This window comes from Molothrus aeneus, chromosome Z (assembly GCF_037042795.1).
Source record: "Molothrus aeneus isolate 106 chromosome Z, BPBGC_Maene_1.0, whole genome shotgun sequence".
Lineage (NCBI taxonomy): Eukaryota > Metazoa > Chordata > Aves > Passeriformes > Icteridae > Molothrus > Molothrus aeneus.
Genome location: NC_089680.1, coordinates 9786163 through 9807775, shown reverse-complemented (window position 1 = coordinate 9807775; position 21613 = coordinate 9786163). Strand labels below are relative to the sequence as shown.

Below are 21613 nucleotides of genomic sequence, written 5' to 3'. Positions count from 1 at the left end.
GAGGGGGGGGAGAGTTGAGAGTTCACCCGCCGCCGTCGCTGCCAGGCCGGACTCATGATTCCCATATGCCCGGTAGTTTCGTTCACCTATGGTGAGTAGCGGTGCTCGGCGTGTCCGTGCTTGGGGAGAGGGCGGCGGGCGGGGGTCGGTCCTGAGGCGCCGAGTCTGACCCGGCGCTCCCGCGCTCTCTCTCTCCCTTGTCCCTCTGTGTGTCCCGTTCTTTCCCCACCGCCTCCTCTCGCCGGGCCTCCTGTCATGGCCCCCGCCGCCGCCGCCCCTCGGTCGCCGCCGCCGCAGTGCCCAGCCGGCTGGGGGAAGATGCCAAAATGGCCACCGGCAACTACTTTGGATTCACCCACAGCGGGGCTGCTGCCCAGTACAGGTGAGCACCGCCGCGACCCCCCGGGACCCCGCCAGGGCCCCTCTCCCCGGCCGGGACCCCGGGCAACTCCCGCCCCTTGCCCCGTGCCGTGGGCTGTGCTCGGACCCTCCCGCCGCGCCCGCGGCTGTGTGTTCTTATCTCCCCGTGTGCCTGGGGCTGGGAGGTGGGGCTGGGCACCGCCGAGCAGGAGGAGGAGGATGATCAGCGACAGCATCGGGTCCCCAGGCCCTTAGATTAAAATGGCCACTTGCAGTCAGTCAGCATCAGCGGCGAGTCACCGTGTGCCGCCCCCAGGCCCGTCTCCTGCCTCAGCTTCGGGGAGCACCGGCCTTGCTCCCCAAGGCTTTGCTGTCACTGTGGAAGCCCAGAATCCCTTCTAACATGGGTTGAAAACCAACCTAAGGGAGGCTGGATGGATCAGGGAGAGATGGAGCAGGAAAATAGCAGGGGACTTAATCCAATTGAAGTAATGTGTCTAAGAAAGTAGAGGAGGTACTTCATGGACAGGTACCCTTTTAAAAAAAATGTCCTACTCTGATTTCTAAGACCAGGAGCAGTGTTGTAGGGGACCTTGAGGACCTGTGACTGTGTTAGACAGTATACATACATACCTGTGTCTTACGTGTCTGGATAGATCTATCAATACAGATCTCATACAGACAGACACACTGCCACAAGTCTTTGTATCTTTGTAGTTTTTGTTCATCTAAATTGCAGCCAGCTTGTTAAAAAGTAATTGGTATTATCTATTATATCACAGTTTCTGACATCATAATACTTAATTTGCTAAATACATTCAGGAACATCTTTGCAATTTTGGCTTGTATTGGAGTGACATCTTTAAGTCCACATTTGAATCTTATGTTTCTCATTCCATAAATCTGTAATAAGGACCTTCCTCAATGCCTAAGTTGTGGTGAATAAGATAAAACCCAAAAGAATAAAGCAAATATAACAGAGATTATTAGCAAATGAATGCAGAGCTGTGCTAGTAGCTAACAAAAATTGCATACCTAATGTAGTTTTAGGAATGTACACTTCTGTGGAAGTGTTGGAATAATTCCGTTTTTCCCATTGATTTTTTTCCTGAAAATGAATGTGACGTACACTGAATTTAATTTACTCCAGTGTTTAATAGAGGATTAAATTTAGCTAATCTTCTAGTTCCTTTGGGTGTTCACAGTGCATATATGTGTTTACATTTTACATGATGATTATAGTGAATATTTAGGACATATATATAGAATTTCTTTTTAAGTATAAAGGTTAAGTGAATGATAAACCAAGATCTGTATGTCTGTAGTTTTGAAGTGCAGATGAATTTTTAAAATCATCTTTTATTGCAGGGCTGAGGGGATCTTTAGACTAAAGATCCTGAACAATTCCTTTGAAGTTATATAATTGGAATAACATTCAAGTTTAATAGCTGATCCTAAGTGTGTTTTTGAGAAAATGGAAAACAGATCAAAAGAACCTTTTTCCTTTGCTATCATAAGTTTAAGATACTCTTTAGTTTGCTATTGGTTAAAGACTCTACATCCTATAAATGATTTGTGTGTTTACCGCATCTGAAGGTGAAGACACACAGCGATCAGTGTTTAAGTAGTCCTTTCATAAGAAGGAGTTTAATATTTTGAGCTGAAAACACAAGAGTCACTTAAAATGTCTGAGGGAGCTTACTTTTACCAAGCAGACTTGTTAGGTGCTTACTGGTGTGTTTGCAGAGTACTACAAATCATGTATTCCACTCCAGTATATTTGAGAAAAAGATGATGGTGGCAGAGGAAGGTGGTGAGATTTGATTTTACAGCAAGTCTTTAAGTTTTTTTCCAGTATTTGAAAAGACAGTTCACAGAATAAAAAAATCGTCTTCTTGGAAACCAGGGCAATAAATAAACAAACAAATGGTTTTTTACCTACTGAATGCATAGGTGAGCCCCATAAATCTTGAAAAATAAAAGGTGTTTCTGGATGCTGAACTAACCTATGGATTCTTAAAAAGTTGCTCAAAGTAACAAGTTGTTTTATGAGAAAAAAAACCACATTGCAGTTGAAGTCTTTAGTTCTTTATACATACACCATTTGGAAGTTCTGACACTGTAGTTTTTATAGCAACAAACAGAAATTTTCATAATAAACACAATATTGGTCACATTTTTAAAGGTTCTCTCGTGCCAAAATGGCTGTGAAAAATTCTGGTATGTTGGAAGAATATTAGTCTTCAATTTTAGATGACTCAATGCTCCCTAATGATTATAATCAGAATTTTATTGATTTCAGCACTTAGTTCAAAAATTTGTGCAATTCTTTTTATCATACATACCTTTCTTGTAATAACTTATATGAATATCTCAAAATATATCAAATCTTCATCTGGAAACATGCAGAGAAATAAAAAGCCTAAACTTTGCATCAGAAAGAAGAGAGTCTAAGTAGATTCTGTTCAGTTTCAAGGAATAGAAGAGACTCTTCCCGTTGGACCTATAGTCACTGTCCAGTTTGCCTGCCCACTCAGGGCTGGCCAAGTTCCAGCACGTTGCTAGGGGCACTGTCCAGATGCTTTTGAACACTGACAGACTGGGCATCGACCACTTCCCTAGGAAGCTGTTCCCGTGCTTGACCACCCTCTCTTTATAGAAATGCCTCCTAATGGCCAGGAAAGCTCTCCTGGTGCAGCTGTGAACTGCTCCCTCCTGTCCTGTCCCAGGATTACAGGGGGGAGAGCTCAGCACCTCCCTGTGCCCTTCCCCTCTTCAGGAAGCTGCAGAGAGCAGTGGGGTCACCCTTCAGCCTCCCTTTCCCCAAACTGGACAAGCCCAAGTTCCTCAGTTGCTCCTCACAGGAAGTTCCTTCCAGCCTTCCCACCGGCTTTGTTTCCCTCCTCAGGATGCACTGAAGGACCTTCCCCTCCTTCTCCACCTGCAGGGCCCAGCAGGCCCCAGGCGAGGCCGCCCCGAGGCTGAGCCCAGCGGGCCCATCCCCTCCCTGGGCCGGCTGTGCCCTGCTCGGTGCTCTGGGATGGGCTTTGGCTGTGCCCTGCTCCGTGCTCTGGGATGGGCTTTGGCTGTGCCCTGCTCCATGCTCTGGGATGGGCTTTGGCTGTGCCCTGCTCCGTGCTCTGGGATGGGCTTTGGCTGTGCCCTGCTCGGTGCTCTGGGATGGGCTTTGGCTGTGCCCTGCTCGGTGCTCTGGGATGGGCTTTGGCTGTGCCCTGCTCAGTGCTCTGGGATGGGCTTTGGCTGTGCCCTGCTCAGTGCTCTGGGATGGGCTTTGGCTGTGCCCTGCTCAGTGCTCTGGGATGGGCTTTGTCCTCGGGGCTGCCCGGGCACTGCTGACCCACCCTGAGCCCAGCACCAGCCAGCCCCACTCCCTCTGCACCTGTCCAGCCACTCCTCTCCCACTTCATCCCTGTGCTTGGCATCACCCCATCCCAGGTGCAGCATCCAGCATTTGAACTTGGTAAATTTCACTCTATTAATGACTGCCCAATGCTTCAATCTAACTAGGTCCCTCATCAAGGCCTCTTGTCCCTAAAGAGCATCCACAGCACCTCCCAGTTTGAATCATTAGCCAAATTGCTAATGGTGCACCCAACTCTTGGTTGCCAGATGAAGCCCCATTCAATACAGCCCTTTGAGTGCTGCGATCCAGCCAGAGCACTGTGAACCTGCTCATCCCACAGCTGGCAAGTTGTTGGAAAAGGATGCTGTGAGGGACAGTGTTAGCAGCTTTAGTCAAACTGGAACTGCATCCACTGCCCTCCCTTTATCCAGGAGGCAGGTGACCTTATGATAGAAGGATAGGTTGGTTAAAGAGAACTTTGCTTTGTGAAACTGTTGACTGTGGGAGATGACTGCATTGTTCTTTAACAATTCTTTCACCTTCCAGTAGCACTTAGTATCTCCATAGTTTTTCCAGGAGCTGAGGTTACACGAATAAGTCTCCAGTTCTGTTTCTTGCCTCACACCTTTGTAAATGGGAATTACACTGGCAAGTTTCCAGTCAGCAGTGACCTGCCCAGACTCCTAAGACCTCCAGTAGATGATTGAGAGGTCTTGCTGTAACAGCTGCAGGCCCATTCAGTACTCTGGGGTGAATCCCATCAGGGCCCACAGAGATGTGGGAACATTCAGTTTATAAGCTGGTCCCTCAGAATTTGAGTATTCACAGTTGTGGATCTCCCACTCAGAAGACTCAAAGGAAAAAATCTGCTCTATTAAGTGATAGCTGAAAGGTGCTTTTAAGGAAATTTTCTGTATTTAATTCTAGACTTATTGCAGACTGGTATAAACTCTTTCTGAATTGCAGTTCCTCAAAATGACAGTATTCTAATTTGTGTTATTAGTAGTGAGTCATAGGATCACAGAATATCCTGAATTAGAAAGGACCCACAGGGAACATCAAAGTCCAACTCCTGGCCCTACACAGGACATCCCCAAGAATCACACCACATGCCTGAGAATATTGTCTAAACATTTCTGTAACTCTGCCAGGCTGGTACTGTCACCACTTCCCTGGGGAGCAGTTCCAGTGCCCAGCCACCTTCTGGGTGGAAAAACCTTTTGCTGATATCAAACCTAAACCTCCCCTGACACAACTTTAGGCCATTCCCTCAGGTCCTGTCGCTGTCCCCACAGACCAGAGATCAGTGCCTGCCCCTTTGCTTCCACTTGTGAGGGTGTTGAACAACGTCTCCCTCAGTCTCCTCCTGGCTGAACCAAATGACCACATCCACTCCTCACATGGCTTCCCTTCCGGGCCCTTCACCATTGTTATGGCCTTCCTTTGGACACTGTCTTACAGGTCATTACCTTTTTTCTATTGTGGCACCCAAAACTGCCCCCAGCACTTGAGGCCACCCCAGTGCAGAGCAGAGCAGGACAATCCCCTCCCTTGCCCAGCTGGTGATGCTGGGCCTGATGCCCCCAGGACAGGGTTGGCCCTCCTGGCTGCCAGGGCACTGCTGACTCAACTTGCCATCGACCTGGAGCCCTAGGTCCCTTTCTGTGACACAGCTGTCCAGCCTCTCCTTCCCCAGTCTGTCCACACATCCAGGGGTGCCCTGTCCCAGATGCAGAATTTAAACTGAGAAGACAGTGGAACATAGAAGTCACTGTGTCTTCCTAGAATTCCAACTTATCCATGGCCATGGTGGATCATTTAAATACTCTGTCATCCTTCTCATGAAGAAGAAATTAAAATTTCTCCAAGTCTTGACATTAAGTACTGATATTTTAAGTGGTTTTAAAGGCCAAGTTGATAGATGCTTAGGTGGTAGACTTTGGATTTGGAAAATTCAGGAGTACTGGGTTATTGCTGTTTAGCCCCAACCAGCAACTAAGTACTGCACAGTCTCTTGCTCACTTCCTACCCACCCTGGTGGGGAGGAGAATCAGAGAATTCTTCCTGGACTGAGATAGGAACTGTTCATAGTTGAAAGAAAATAAAGTATAATAATATGAATTATAGCAGTAATACTAATAAAAGTAATAGTAGTAATGAAAGGATTAGGGGGAATAAAACCCTAGAGGAGGAGGTAATGCACAACACAGTTGTTTATCCCCTACTGCCTAATGTTCAGCCTGTTCTCCAGAAACAATCAGCAGCTCCTGGCCAAGTCGCCCTGGTTGATACTTGCACGCATTATGTTCTATGGCATGGAATGGCTCTTTGGCCAGTCTGGGTCAGCTCTCCTGGCTGTGCTCCCACCCTGCTTCTTGTGCACCTGCTCACTGGCAGAACACAAGGAATTGAAAAGTTCTTGACTGGGAGTGAGCCCTACTAGGAACAACTAAACCATCTCTGTGTTACCAGCATAATTCTCTTACTAAATCCAAAACACAGAATTGAACCAGCTACTAAGAAGAAAATTAACTTTACCCTGGCCAAAATCAGGATGGGCATGCAGAACTTGATAATACTGATTATACTGTTGTGACAGTATAATCAGTAAAGTTCCTTCAAAGAAGAGGAATAGATTACTGTATTTATTAGTTCATAAATACTAATTTTCATAAAACATACTTGAAATCTTGTTTCATATTTAATCAAAGACAACAAAAGAGCTAAGTGCCCTTTAAACCTGTAAATAATGTATTAGAAGCATTCTTGTTCCTTTCAGTGTTTTTGCTGCGTGAAATTTCCTGCTACCCTACTAATTTAAAATTCTTTGTGTGCTCTACCCAATAATAATATTGTGATTTACTGAGGAAAGCATTAGATTATGCAAATAGTAATGCAGGAAATTTCTCTGAACATTACAGGACCTTTACAGTTTGTGCTTTTTGCTAGTGGTGGCATTAGGGCCTAAGGTTATAAACCTGCATGCAATGCAAACCTCATTTGTTACTTATTGCGGTGACTGTACTAATCCATCTGTTTAGGAGGCTAAAATAAATGTGGAATTTGGTGGTACTAGACTTCTTTGTGTGTGTGTGCATACTGTGTACCTCACCAGAGCCACTGTGTCACTACTCAGTTTGAAATTAACAGCCTAATATTGGCTTGTCTTTCCAATGTAAAATAATATTAGCATTCTTGGTTCGGTGCTGGAGAGAGGTATAATTATGCTTCTAATCTCAAATTGGCTGGTTAAAATGCTGATGGAGAGATAGGGGCATTGAATAATGTTTGGACAGAGAAGTGTGCAAATGGGATTGCTTCATTTAATTAATCTTGTATTATGGTTTTGGTTTCTGTTAAAAAGGTGAAGAATCTCTTAAGTGTTGTGAGTTTCATCTTGTTGGTATTCATACTGTGTCTTGCTCTAACGAGACAGAACACTGATGGGAGATGCTTGGGTGGTTAGGAATGATTTGTTAACTTTGAATTGCCTTGAAGCAGCTTTAATATTACTGAGTGTGGTGAGCTGTCACAGATAAAGGCAATTTTAGCAGTGCAGGTTCAGAGCAGACCACAATGCCTGTGAGTCCAGGTTAAGATGCAATCTTCTAGGCAGCAGTATGGAAGTGAGCTCTTGCAATTACAGCTGGTTTGGAATTCAAATGTAGTGCACCATATTACAGCATGTTCAAGTGGTGCAAAACAAAAGAAAGTGAATTGCTACGCATGGATGAGTTGGCTGTTGAGAATTGATTGGGGGTGGAGTGTTCTTTTCACAATTGCTAGTATTTCTAATCACTTTTGTCTTCAGTATCCTGCCCCAGTTAACTCTTCTTCATCTAGATACTGGTTTAAAAAGGATTGAGTCTTTCAGAGATTTTAGGGCTGTATTTCACCCAGGCATACGAGACCAAGCTTAAGGTATCACTAAACATAATTCAGTCTTCTGTTGGTGAAAATGGGGTGGTGAGGACAACGGTGGGTAGGACTTCTTCTGCAGACAGGATGTACTACTAGCCTTGAGCAGTGAAAGTAATTCAGTTTTACCACAGGATGAAGCTAAAAACTCAGAATGCTTGCTCTGTGTACTTAATGCCCACGCTCTCTTGAGTTCCATCACATCTTGACCCATACATAATTCTTAGCAGAAGAGACTTCACTGAATATGGTAGAGCTGTGTGGAGCTGATTCTCTTTTGGTCAGTGAATGCTAGTGTTTAGTGCTGTAGTTAAACATGCTGTTCTACCTCAATGTACATAAGAAGCCTCCAGTACTTATGTTTGTGAAAGGATTTTGATGCACTTCTTTTCAAATCAGTGAAGTCCCACTCTCAAAGGAGATATGTTAACATGAGAAATGCAATAAGTGGCTCTGGGTTTGTTAACATAGGTTGTATGGCAGTATTGTAATAGGCTGTAACATATAACAGGAAGACAGAGAAGGTGGTAAATCAAGGGGAAAGGTGCCTTGAGTTAAAGAAGCTGTTGTCATTTTAAGGAGGGCAAGCCTGCCAACTAGTTGAAATTTGCAGCAGGTGCTTGTCCTTAGGAACTGACTACTTTGGGAAGATTTTCTGTTAATGCTATAGCTGTGTCCTTTGTATCCTCAGAATGGGTTGGTGGTTATAGGCTTAACTGTGGGGTGTTAAATTATGTGTGATATTTTGTATGCTACTAAAATACAACAATGGTAGCTTAGACCATTGTTACATTATTGATGCTAGAAAAGCAAAGTAGTGGCTTAAGGCAGGAAATACAGAATGTTTTAACAATTTAGTACAATTTTCCATACTAGTGAAGTTTCCTTCCTTTTTTGGAGAACTTGCCAATTTCAGCATTTTTTCTGTTTAGCATCTTCATTAATGGTCCAGATGTTAGGGCAGAGTGTACTCTCAGCAAGCTTGCTCATGACAGAAAATGATGAGGAGTGACTTACGTGCCAGAGGGTTACAGTGACATCCAGAGGGACTTCAAAAATCTGGAGAAAAAGGCTGCCAAGAATCTGGGGAAGTTCAACAAGGGGAAGTGCAAAGTTCAGTATGAAAGAACAACTCCATGCACTAGTATATGCTGTGGGCCACCCAGCTGGAAAGGAAGAGGACCTGGGGGTCCTGGTGGATGCCAGACTTGAATGTGAGCCAGCAGAGGGTCCTTGCAGCAAAGAGGGAGAATGCCATCCTGGGATACATTAGATAAAGTATTACCAGGTGGGTGAGGGACGTGATCATTCCCCTCTTACACAGTACCAATGAGGCCACACCTGGAATCCTGTGTCTGTTTTTGGGCTTCAGTACAGGAGAGATATAGATGTACTGGAGAGAGCCCAAGAGGCCCACCAAAGCTGCTGAGGAGTCTGCAGCATTTCTTTAATGAGAAAAGGCTGGGAGAGCTGGGACTATTCAGCCTGGAGGAGGGTGAGGAGGATCTTAATAAGTATAAATACCTGAAGGAAGGCTGCAGAGAGGGCAGAGTCAGGCTTCTTCTCAGAGGTGCACAATGCCAGGACCATAGGCAATGGGCATAAACTGGAGCACAGGAGTTTCCCTCTGAACCTGAAAAAGCACTTTGTGAATACAAGAATGACTGAGTCCTCGTGCATGAGGCCTAGGTAAGTTGGAGTCTCCATTCCTCAGAGATGCTCAGAAGCTGTCTGGATATAGTCCTGGGTGTTTGGCTGTAGGTGATGCTACCTAAGTGGGATTGGACCCTGATGACCTCCAGAGGTCCCTTCCAAATCTCTGCCATTTCATGATTTTGACTGGGATGATGTTAGTATTTGCTCCTTTTTAAAATAGATGTAATCTCTGAAGCTCAGTTCTTTTTGTTTTGCATATTACCATTTCATGAAAAAATGAACTTTTTAAAGAAAGCAATATGGACAGTGGGCTGTCTGTTGTGTGTAGCCAAGCAAGGAGAGGTTGATACAGAGCATATATTACATCACTGTTACAGACACCTGCAGTGTATACGGGGAACAAAACATGGCAGAATTTGATAAGATTGAAATCAGGTTGTGAGAATAAATGTAGAGATTATCAAAGAAGAAAGGTTGTTTTGAAAACATGTAGCTGTTTATCTTTGAGGTGAGTTATTGATAAGTATATGGTTTAGCTATCTAGTGGCAGTCAGTAATTTGTAATGGCATGATGCAAGCAAGTTTTTAGAACAAGGAAAGGGAAGGGAAAACTCGAAATGGCTACAAAACCCTGTCTTTTTGAGGCTTTATGTAGTTAAACCATAGAATGTATTACTGCTGAAATTTAGCAGAATTCATGAGAGTATAGCACATTTGAATGCCTTCAGGCCTTTCTGGATTCCTAGTGCATTAGAATAGGAAAAAAGTAATTTTCCCTAAAGTTCTAAGAAGATATTCAAATATTGAAAATTTTATGCCTGTAGTGAGTGACAGGCTCCAGAAATACAGGGGCAAAGTCACTCCTAAAGTGCAACCTACTGTAGTGTGATATTTCATTTCACTATTTTATGCTGTTTATTGTCAAGTTTGTTTAGGAGAATAAAGCTCGCCTTTTTTTTCTTGTTAATTGTAATTTTGGTTTGTCTTGCTCTGTCCATGTTCCATTAGCACATCCGAAACTTCATCTGACCAGTTATTCAGGAGTGCCTCTTCCTAGGTTAGGATGTGAAGCAGTAGCAGGTTGCACTGCTTCTAGCAGTTTTTACAGAACTAGAACATACTTGTTTCAATCATCATGTTCCTGAAAGAACTGCAGAACTGTGTTTTTGCTATTCTGCTATTAATAGACTTATCTGTGAAACTTCGAGAAACCTGGCACTTAGATTTCACCAAATATGGTTCCTTAATGCTAATGTGTTCCAATGTTCTTAAAAGGTACAAATCAAAAAATACATCCTAATTAGTGGAAGGTTTCATTCAAGATACTCATATTTTAAAAACTATTTTAGAACTTATCTTAAATGTTGTGCATGGAAATAAAAAAAAAAACCCTGGGAGAAATATATTTTAAAAATTGTAATTTCTGAGGAATACTGTCTTTTGGGTAGAGACATACTTGGTTTTAGGCCAGATGCTAACTGTCTATCAAAACAGCACTTGTCAGAAAACTGAAACTGAAAAATCGGAGATGTTCTTTGCCTCTTGGAGGAGAGTTTTCAGTGTTCAGCAAGATAAACAGAACTTACAGGAGCATATGAGCAGTGTTTGTGTGCATGTGTTGCTTGTTAATACAGCAGTGTGCTGACGATAAGCATGTTATGTGCATGAGTAACTATTAATTTCTTCTTTTTTATTCAAATAAGTAAATCAAGTGTGATAAAAAGCAGGGCTTATAGGGAATGTTTTCTGTGCTTCCTATATACATACCCTTTATGTGCTATATATCTTACTTGGAAGTAGGCTGCCTTTTCCTGAAAATGTATTATTCCTCTGACAGTAACTGCCACAGATGGATTATCCCATTTCTTAATGCATGACTTACTCAGCAAATACCTTAATGTGGAAAATAAAGTATCTTACAATCTTCATTCATCTGGCAAAATAGATAATGTTGTATTTTCTTTACATTGCTAACATGAAAAAATACATAAAGTTTTCTACTTCCCATTTAGTTTAAAACAAAAAAGCCTCCACAATTTTTTCTAGAAAAGGGCAGTAGCTAGAAATGAAAAAAGACATGACATAAGTGTTTTGCAGAAGAGAATTCAATATTTGTTTCAGATTTGCTCTTAATACTGTGTCATTCTTTGGAAATCCAGATCTTCTTTCAGTGTTGCTGTTGGGAAGTAACTAACAAAAGTTCTCCTGTATTCCATCTAGCAAGCTCTTATCTAAGCTTTTTTGGGGAATAATGCTGCTTAATTGCAAACCTACCTTATATGGCTGTTTAAGGGAGACAAACACATGGTTGTGGAGCTGAAGAACATTGTTTTGCCAAATGGACACCTGTACCTCATTAATTGCTATTGACCAGCAATTTCTGCTCTGTACAACTTCTGACAGTTTAAGTGTGCTGCCAGCTTTTTTTTTTTTTTTTTTGCTTTGAAAGTCGGTGTTTCTTTTTTTGTATCAAAAGCACTGCTACAGTGTTCTTGCTGAAGGTCTTCAGGCAGTTCAGAAAAGGTTATTAATTGCTGCTTGAATATTCTGCTTTTTGACAAGAGAAGTAGAAGTTAGAAACAGAATTATAGCATTAATCTAGTTATTTTAATAAGAAATACGGAGCAGTGATTACTAATAGTTTCTGTTTTGAGAGCTTGTTCTCAAGGTGTAGACTTTTTGCTGCTGATGTTTTAATACAAGTTGGCCAAAGGGTAGAGTTTTCCAGGCTAAGTATCTACCTAGCATTACACCAGTGTTTGTAAATCTTTGCTGTAGCTCATTTGATTTTGTGGTGTAGAATCGGGCAAGGAGATCTTTGAGATCTGGTGCCTCAGTGATTGCCATGGAGACTTTGCAAACAAGAAAAGTATTTTAAAATACTGATTTATTTCAGAATGAGTTCTGGGTTTACACAACTGGGTCCAATGTCGATACCATGCAAACAGCCACTGTGTTACTCTTATATCCAACTTAAGAGATATCAGGGCAAAACGTGCACCTGCTTTGAGAAAAGGTACTTGTATTTGATGAAAGGAGATTTGTGCACAAGACAGCAGTGTGGATAAGGCCAGTTTTTGCTTTGGCCTTTGCTCTGGGATAAATTATACAAGATTGAGTGACAGGGTGGCCCCTCATCCCCACCCCTAGAAAATCAGATTATCATGGAATTAGAGAAACATGCTGTGGAGAAACATACATGGTCACAACTCTCTGCAGTCAATCTTATCTAGCAGGTTTAATATCATAGTGGTGTTTTGCAATATGTGGCACTTGTGCTGATACTAATGCAACAGAAAGATTGGTATTTCCCATCGTTAGTATCAGTAGGAATTATAATAGATGTTATTCAAAGATTTGAGTCAAAGGTGTTTCAGAAAAAATACTTTTACACAGTAATACAGTATTGCTGATAAAGAGTTAACCTCTCATTTTCTTGGAGTTATTCAGTTAGAATGTGAAAGATGAGGACAAGTTAAGTATATACTGTGGTAAAACTACTGAATAGAGGTGACCTTGTTTGAGAAGAGGAAATAAAGAGAATGAGGAAATAGTATTATAGATGTGGAAGTTTAAAAACAGGTAAGGAGAGACAAAACACTTTAGGTAAGGTCCTGCAAATGACCTTCTGTAGTTGACTGAAATATATACCTGCAGAATCTGGAGCAAAAAAACTGGGGGCATCATGTGCACTGCAGACTGGCTCTGGATGGGATAGGGAAATGCAGTAACGCAGGTGCCTGAACAGGAAGATGAGCATGGAAGAGTATATTGTTCCCAGAAAACAGAAATTAAGTCAGCTTTGTAGGGAAGCACTATTTGTATTACAGTCAGAAAGACCTAAAGAAATAGATCTGGTATCAGTAAAATACATTCTTTTTGAATGAAAATTTCTTGTGGAAGATGTGGTATAACAGTAGTACAGCAGAGTACAATTGGAAGCTACTCGTAACTTCCTAAATTAAAGAATAGTTTATTCTGAAAGTTAATTTAAACACTCCAAGAATTGTTACATGAAGGTGCATTGAATTGAGTGGTCAGAAACTGGTTCTGCCTTTGTAGGTGTTGGTTTAGAGCACATTTGCTTTTGAAATTGGAGCTTTAATAAACTAAGGAAAAAATTCTTGACAGGATGCTGAAACATCATGTGCTGGTTTTGGCTGGGGTGGAGTTAATTTTCTTCATAGCAGTTGATATTAGGCTGTGCTTTGGATTTGTGCTGAAAACAGTGTTGATAATACAGAGATGTGTTCTTTATTGTTGAGCAGTGCTCACAGAGAGTCAAGCAAGGCCTTTTCTGCTCCTCACCCCACCCACCAGTGAGGGGCCTGGTGGTGCACAAGAAGGTGGAAGGGGAAACAGCCAGGACAGTGATCCCAACTGACCAAAGGGACATTCCATACTATATAGCATCATGCTCAATGATAAAACTAGGAAACTAGGGAGAGAAGGAGGAAGGAGGTGATGTTCAGAGTGATGGTATTTGTCTTCCCAAGTAACTTTTTCTGTGATGGAGCCTGGCTTTCCTGAGATGGTTGAACACCTTTCTCTTTTTTGGGCATAGTGCCACACCTCAGTGTTTTGTGTGGGGCCCAGAACTGGACACAGGATTCAGGGTGTGGCCTCACCAGTGCCTGAGTACAGGGGAGAAATCAGTGCCCTTGTCCTGCTGGCCACATTCCTGATACAGGCCAGGATTCCATTGGTCTTCTTGGCCACCTGAGCATACACTGGCTCATGTTCAGCCACTGTTGACCAGCACCCTCAGGTCCTTTCCCACTGGGCAGTTTTCCAGCCATTCTTCCCCAAGTCTGTAATGTAGCCTGGGGTTGTTGTGACCTAAGGGCAGGACCCAGCACCTGGCCTTGTTGTGCCTCACATGATTGGCTTTGGCCCATTAATCCATCCTGTCCAAATCCCCTTGTTTTGTTTTCCTGTGTGTGTGGCCTTTGTCTTTCATATCAAATGGTCTATCTCAACCCACAAGCTTTCTCACTTTTATTCTTCCAGTTCTCTCCCTGCTTCCACTATGGGGGAATGAGCAAGTAGCTGTGTGGGGCTGAGTTGCCAGCTGAGGTTAAACCATGACACACTGGAAGAGGTTGTGTAGAGCAGCCTTGGAGTCTCCATTCTTGGAGGTGATCAGCCCCTGAACAGACAAGGCCCTGAGAAACTTCTAGGTTTGAAATAAACTGTCTTTTGAGCATTGGGTAAGAACAGGTGACTTCCAAATCCTTGTTTAAACCTAAATTATTCTGTGAGTTTTAAACTCCTCCAAGTTAATAAAGCAAACTGAATCAAGTGTATTTGGAAGAGAGCTTGGACTCAAAAATGCTAGTAAGGTATATTAGAATTTATTTTGGGGAAGAGAAGAATTGAACTACAAAGAGAAGTGGCTGCATCAATGAGTTTAGCTGCTTTCTCTGCAGTCCTGGCATACCTATTGGTGTATTCTTAACTCATAGAACCTACAGAGTAATTTGTATAAATTCAGCTTTTCCCCATACTGTATTTCATTGGTGTTCTAATAACTTGATTATGTGCCTAGATCTTTTGGAGACTTACTTATCAAGACTAAGAAGAAATACTTGATGTGGTGCAGTATGAAAAATGACTGCTTAAGGTAGAGATTAGTAAAATAATTGTAGAGAAGGAGCTGGTAGAGGTCATTAGTAGAATTAGAAGAACTATTATCAAATAGCAGTAATTGCAGTGGAGTTCACTAGGGGTTGGTTATGACTTTAGTATTTCTACTAGTGTGGCATATGGTGCTATTTGATGTGAGGAAAATAGAGTCAGTACACAGGTAACTTTACAAGAATCTGCTCTGAGGAAGCTAGACTGCCGGGAGAGAAGCAGTTGTCTGGAGTAGAGTGGGTGGCACAGCTGAAACTTCGTATGAAATGACGCATGAGGTTCTTGCCATCTGTAGTCAAAGAAAAACAGATAATATTAAGATAGGTGCACAGATGAAGGAAGAGTGGAATAGGGAGTTTGGCAGAATAATCTAGGAGGAGCTAAGTTCATCTCAGCAAATGTGGTAAGGCACTAATCACCAAATCAGGATAAGAACTCTTGTCAGTTAATTAAAGAAGTTGGCACAAAGATATTTTTATGTAAATTAATTACATTGAAATGTCTGCTCATCTTAATGTTAAAGACTTTCAGTAAGACCATGGAAGAGAAGAATGTCACAAATTTAGAGGAGATGTCACCATTAATTTCTGTTACATAATGTAACACAACTTTTAGAAAGAAAGAAGCAGTCAGTTATAGAACACTTTTCCTGCAATCTTGCAAACTCGATCACTAGCTCTGCATGATGTTGCAGAAGCAAGGGGAACAGGTTTGCTAAAATAAACATGGCCATAGAACCTGTATTAGCCTTAGAAATCTAATTATTTGGGCTGTTAATTCTATGCCGTGACAAGGAATTTTGCTGCTTAGTTGCACAAGAAATGAAGTTGTCTGTACCATAATCTTGTTAATAGTTCTGCTGGTAATGTTTGTAATCTCTTCACGATTTTAAATACTGACAACTATCGGCTATCTTTAACCATACCTATTCTAAGAACAAAAGCATTTTCTTTGCTTAACTGACTGGTACTGTTACTTTGTAGTGTGTTGTGAGCACTGTATCTTGTTTTGTAACAGTAACAAATAGTTTCATGAAACGTGGAAAAACCACGCTAGCGCTTCTGCACAAGTCTTCTGCTCCCTTTTTGCTCTGTTTCCCTGTATATATATATAATTAATATGGGTTCTGACTCTCAGCAGACCTATTTTGTAAGCTGCTGTGTTTCTTAACATTTCTGCCACGCTAGAATATGACCCCAACAAGAAATCCTCACATTGTTTTCTGCTAGATTAATGAGTTAAATCAGTGCACTGAATGGCTTGACAAGTAGCAGAATTAGCACCAGGGATGGAATAAGATGGCTTAGCCAGGATTGGTGTTTGGGAGAAGGGAAGACCAAGAGTGGGAAAAGTGTGAAGCAAGACTTACCTTGTTGGCAGTATTAGACTCTTGATGTGTTCAACTGCAGTCAGTTAAGCAGACCGCTGTCTGTTCCTTCAGTTTAGTGTGATTTTAGTAGATATATATTGCCATGATAATTACCTCAGATTTGGTGACTATTTTACACTTCTGTACTGTTAGTTATGTAGATAATGAGACCTAATTTTATAGACTATCTTTCTTTTCTACCATCATAAAACAGTCTTCCTGAATTTTGTGATGGAGTCCAGTTTCTCATGTTAAGTAAACAGAATTTTCCTGTGAACATCATGGAGGAGGAGTTGCAAGCAGCAATGTGATGTACATCAAAGTGGTTTAGGTCTTTTCATTTTGCTCTTAGGCTAATAATTGAAAATAACATAAAACATTATTGTATGTAGAATTCACAACTGAAGTAAAATTGGATAGAATGCAAGTAGTCTTTAAGCAGTGAGGGACATGTGGTGGGAAGAAGGTGGAGTCCAGGCATGTAAGTCCATCAGTAGTAAAATTTTCTCTGTTTCTGCTGTGAGAATGGTTGGGAGGGGGAGGGGGCTGCCTGTATGTGTTTTTTTAATTTATTAAAGTAAGTGGGTTCTGCTGTAATTGAAATGACAAAATCAGTTTTTCTAAAAATAAGTATGAAAAAATTACTGAACACAAGGGAGTTGTGGAAATTACTTTTGTGAAATTAAAAGTGTATAGATATAGCTATTATTGAACAGCAGTGTAGGAAATGTACAAAAATAATAGAATTATCACTGAATCCCCACTTGATGTTATTATTCCAGATAGTGATATTTTACCTATATTTTACCTGCTTCACTTTATTTGCTTAAAAATCAAAATAACTATCCCAACCTTCTGATCATAATCCACAGTTATGCATCATAATAGGTCAACATCATGCACAGTTACATATCAGTATAGGACAGTAATTCTAATTTCTGTTCAAGTAATTAAACCTTTGAAGCAATCAGTTTTTATTTCTGCTGTTAGTATTTATGGATTTTTAGTAAATTGCTACATATTAGCGTCCTACCTGCAAATTTTAGAGAGGCAATTAGTCTCAGCAGGTGCCTGGGAGATTGCCAGAGTGGTTTTCTTGCTCAGTGTGATTGTCTGCACTTGTGATGCTTTGTGTTGCGTCAGTGGACTTCTGCTCGTGCAAGTGGGACCAGCTCCTAAAATTCTAACCATCTGTTTGAGAAGTCCCCTATCAGTTCTGTGTGTCTAAGTAAATACAGCAGTTCCGAGCTGATTTTCATGGCTGTCTTTAGAATTTAATTGCTTGAATATGGTGTAATGAAAAACTTCATGTTAGTACAGGTCAGTAATGAGCTCTCACACAAAAGTAGCATTCTTCTTAATTTGATGGGTGTGTCACTTTACTGAAGAACTACTAAAGTATTTAAAATTTACTAGTCTGGAAAAGCTATCAGCTTGGGACTACTGCATTATTTTGAATGAAAGACTTGTGTTCCACTGCTTGGAGAAAACTCAACACAAACACCCCCCCTTTATGAAGTAAATAATCATCTACATGAAATATGAGGAACTGTAGAGATAGAACACAGAGTAATGGGTACAAATTGAAAGAGGGGACATTTCGGTTAGGTGTTGGGAAGACATTCCTTACTCTGAAAGTGGCAACACAGCTGGAACAGGTTGCCCGGGGAGGTTGTGGGTGTCCCAACCCTGGCAGCATTGGCCTTGAGTGATCTGGTCGAGTAGGAGTTGGCGTGGAGGTTGGGACTAGATAGTCTTTAATGTACCTTCCTGTGTGTTAACATTCTGTGATTGTGTTCTATGTGTCCATCCACAGAAATTAAAGAATGATACAGCCTTTTTCACGGGGATGGAAGATGGTTAATAAAAGCCATTAAGTAAGAGTATGCACAGATAGAAGGCTGCTCCAGATCTGTCTGTAGAACAGGAAAAGTATTAATCAAATCTGGGATTTTGAAATGTGTAGGCATTAGCTTTGTGCGTCGGATTAATTACTTACTGTCTTCTGCCAATACAGCCAGCAGCCAGCTTCGGGTGTAGCCTATTCCCATCCAACCACAGTTGCCAGCTACACTGTCCACCAGGCGCCGGTGGCGGCGCACACGGTCACTGCAGCCTATGCCCCGGCCGCAGCCACAGTGGCGGTGGCCAGGCCTGCCCCGGTGGCCGTGGCAGCTGCTGCCACAGCTGCTGCCTACGGCGGCTATCCCACGGCACACACTGCTACAGACTACGGCTACACGCAGCGCCAGCAAGAGGCTCCGCCGCCACCACCTCCTGTCACCACACAGAATTACCAGGTAGGTTCCTGCTGTGTGATTTTTAAGAGGTGCTTTGAGAGGAGGAAGCCTGTTTGGAAAAGAAAATGTGATTTTGCGCAACTGCTGCTGTAAAGAAAAGCACTGTCTTCTGTTAGCTTAGATGTTGGCTTGGTGTGCAGTAAACTGGGTCATGGAACTGAAAAGACTGTTCCAGTAAAAAATTTCAGTAGAGGTAGAAATAATTCCTTTGTCAGATTCCTGGGTGCCACTGGAGTCTAGTACCAAGCCTGTGAGGACAGAAGATTGCCCTAGGAGATAAACTACCCTGTGGGTAGTTTTTTTGGATATCCTCTTCTGAGATCCCTGCCTAACCATCTGTGGATACAGGCTCTTGCAAAAGGGCTTTTGCTCTCTGTCCCCTTTCATCTTGAAATACTATGTTTCTTGCAATAGTTTTTCACCTTTCTAATTCTGAACTTATCAGGGCATTATCTAGATTCTAATTAGCATTTTGGTTTGTTTAAAAGGACTATATTATTGCTGCATGTTCTCAGTTCTTTGGTGTAGCTTCTGCAACTCGTTATATATTATGAGGTCAGTTATTAGATTCCTTTGGAAAAAAAGAGAGTCCCCCTAAACTAAATAAAATAATTTCTGTTTACACAGGTTGGACGAAAAAAGATTTTGTTGTTGTATTTCTTGGAATTAAAAAGGATTTTAATACATTAGTGTATTTCAGCTCTAGTAGGTCATGCCTTGTTCCCCTTCAGTTGATCAACTCTTTGTGTTTTACTATAAACATAGAGAGGATGGGAGAATGTGTCTACATGCATCTAGTGGCTTCCAGGCATCCCCTTCTAAGCTTATTAGAGATCTACTGTGTGGTAAAGGTATCAAATGAGCTACTTGCCTTCCCTTTGAAGACCAGTTATGTTTCTCTAATGAACTAGTTGATACACCAAAAAGTAAAGAAGGCTTTAAAAATACTACTTTCATACTCTAAAAAATGTAACCAAGAAAAATGTTGTTAATGATAAGATTTTTAAAGAAAATACAGGCTTATGTTTCTACCCCTGAGAATTTATTGGGCCTTGTAGAAATTCATGTTTTGTAGAGATCTGTGGTGGACTTTTTCTTAATATTTTACAGAAATATAATCCGATACTGTCATTAAAAACTATTGAGAGTTAGAGGCTTTTCAAAAAAGTTTGGTAGAGAAAGGGATTAATAGCATGAGGATGATTACAGTATTGAGTCTGTAAAAGGCAGTTAGGGCTGTTTCAGGCCTGAAGTATCTATGAAAGTAAACTTAATTTCTCTAATGCATTTATTTGTATATACTGTACGTGTAGATGGGGAGTTTTTATTCTACTTGAGTAGGCCAGAAGACAGTACATTGTTAATTTGACTCTGCTGATCATTGCTATTACTCTAGCCATATACTTACAGGTAGTTTCTCTGTTTTCAATCCTTAGGATTCCTACTCTTACGTTCGATCCACCGCCCCAGCGGTGGCGTACGACAGCAAACAATATTATCAGCAGCCAACCGCGACTGCCGCAGCCGTGGCTGCTGCTGCCCAGCCACAGCCCTCGGTGGCTGAGTCCTACTACCAGACAGGTGGGTGGCATGATTCAAACTGCTCTTGTTACTCACAGTCTTGTCGACTACTTTAAGCCTTAAAAATAGTTGTTTGACTGCTTCACGTTATATTTTTCTGTTTTAAGTTTTGTCGCGTAATCTCTGTCACTGCGTGGAAAGTTTTTCCTGTGCCTAGAACTTCAACACTTGTGACATTGCCATGAGTAGCTGCCTCTGAATTTTGGACTGCCACTAAATATACTCGAAACATACTTTTAGGCAAAGTTTTTACTGATTTGTCTAGAAACCTTGCTGAAGTAGTTGAGATAATCAGTGTTGTGTTCAGATGATAACTCAGTTAGAAATACTCTTTTGATTCTCTAGGTTCTTCATGTATATAATTCTCTAATTATTCATATCATGATTGCTACAAAGCATGAATCCTGCTTAGTATTTTTTTATGTAGAATTAAGAGGAAAGTTTAGGTGTGCTTTGGTTTGGAGTATTCTAGTAAAACTGTTACATAAGAAGGTTGTTTAAAACCATGTAAAAAACATGATAGCACAGTTAAAAACAAATAAATAAATTTAAGGCTTACTTCTTGAGCTGTGACTTGATTGAGATACATGGTATGAAATGCATAGCTATGACAGTAAAGCAACCAAATGTACAACACTAAAAAGCAAAACAAATGAAACAAAACTCCCAAAACAAACCCCCACTTCTTACACATTTGTTCACAAACATGTTGTTAATTTTCCCTTAGTATGGTTTCCATTTCACTCAACTAAAACATGTCAATGTTTCTATACTTGTATTTTCTCTCTTCATTAGCTCCAAAAGCAGGATATAGCCAAGGGGCAACTCAGTATACCCAAGCCCAGCAAACACGGCAAGTGACAGCTATAAAACCTGCAACCCCAAGTCCAGCAACAACAACATTTTCCATATATCCGGTGTCCTCGACTGTGCAGCCAGTGGCAGCTGCAGCCACTGTTGTTCCATCCTATACTCAGAGTGCGACGTACAGCACAACAGCAGTAACTTACTCTGGTAAGAATTTTGCATGTTTTCGTGCTGGGATCTTTGAAGTTGCTGCAGAAGAGGCTTTCAGCGCTCAGAAGTTTAGCACTTCATGCTCAATTACATTGTAGTCTGCTGAGAGGTAGCAACCAGTTCAGTCATTGCCATACCAGAATGTTTTGTGTCATCTTCAAAACCGTTTTGATGCCTTACATACCTATTTTGTTAGATATGAGAATATACAGAGTGCTTACATAGCTACCAAGCAGTGATTCATTGTAAGGTGAAAAGGAAAAAACAAGGAATACAAAATATAACAAAATGCATCCACGCAAATGTTACTCCCAGGAAATGGGAAGGGTGCATGCAGTTACAGAGACAGGGAGGAACAGTTCAGTATAAATCTTTTAAGTTTGGGCTGTCCTGACCCAAAATGGAATGAGA

At 41.5% G+C, this 21613-nt stretch overlaps 1 protein-coding gene and 1 non-coding gene across 2 annotated transcripts in view; both read left to right on the top strand.

The window, feature by feature from the left end:
- ZFR (zinc finger RNA binding protein) overlaps nt 1–21613 on the top strand; it is a 47142-nt gene continuing 25529 nt past the window's right edge. The window contains exons 1-5 of the mRNA XM_066568925.1: nt 1–91; nt 298–382; nt 18322–18604; nt 20041–20185; nt 20981–21199. Coding sequence (XP_066425022.1) covers nt 55–91; nt 298–382; nt 18322–18604; nt 20041–20185; nt 20981–21199 — 769 coding nt within the window. The 5' untranslated portion in view covers nt 1–54. The remainder of the gene's footprint in view (nt 92–297; nt 383–18321; nt 18605–20040; nt 20186–20980; nt 21200–21613) is intronic.
- On the top strand, nt 15593–15730 carry LOC136569467 (small nucleolar RNA SNORA66). The gene has a single exon (XR_010785359.1). It is a non-coding gene; the product is annotated as a small nucleolar RNA SNORA66 (small nucleolar RNA).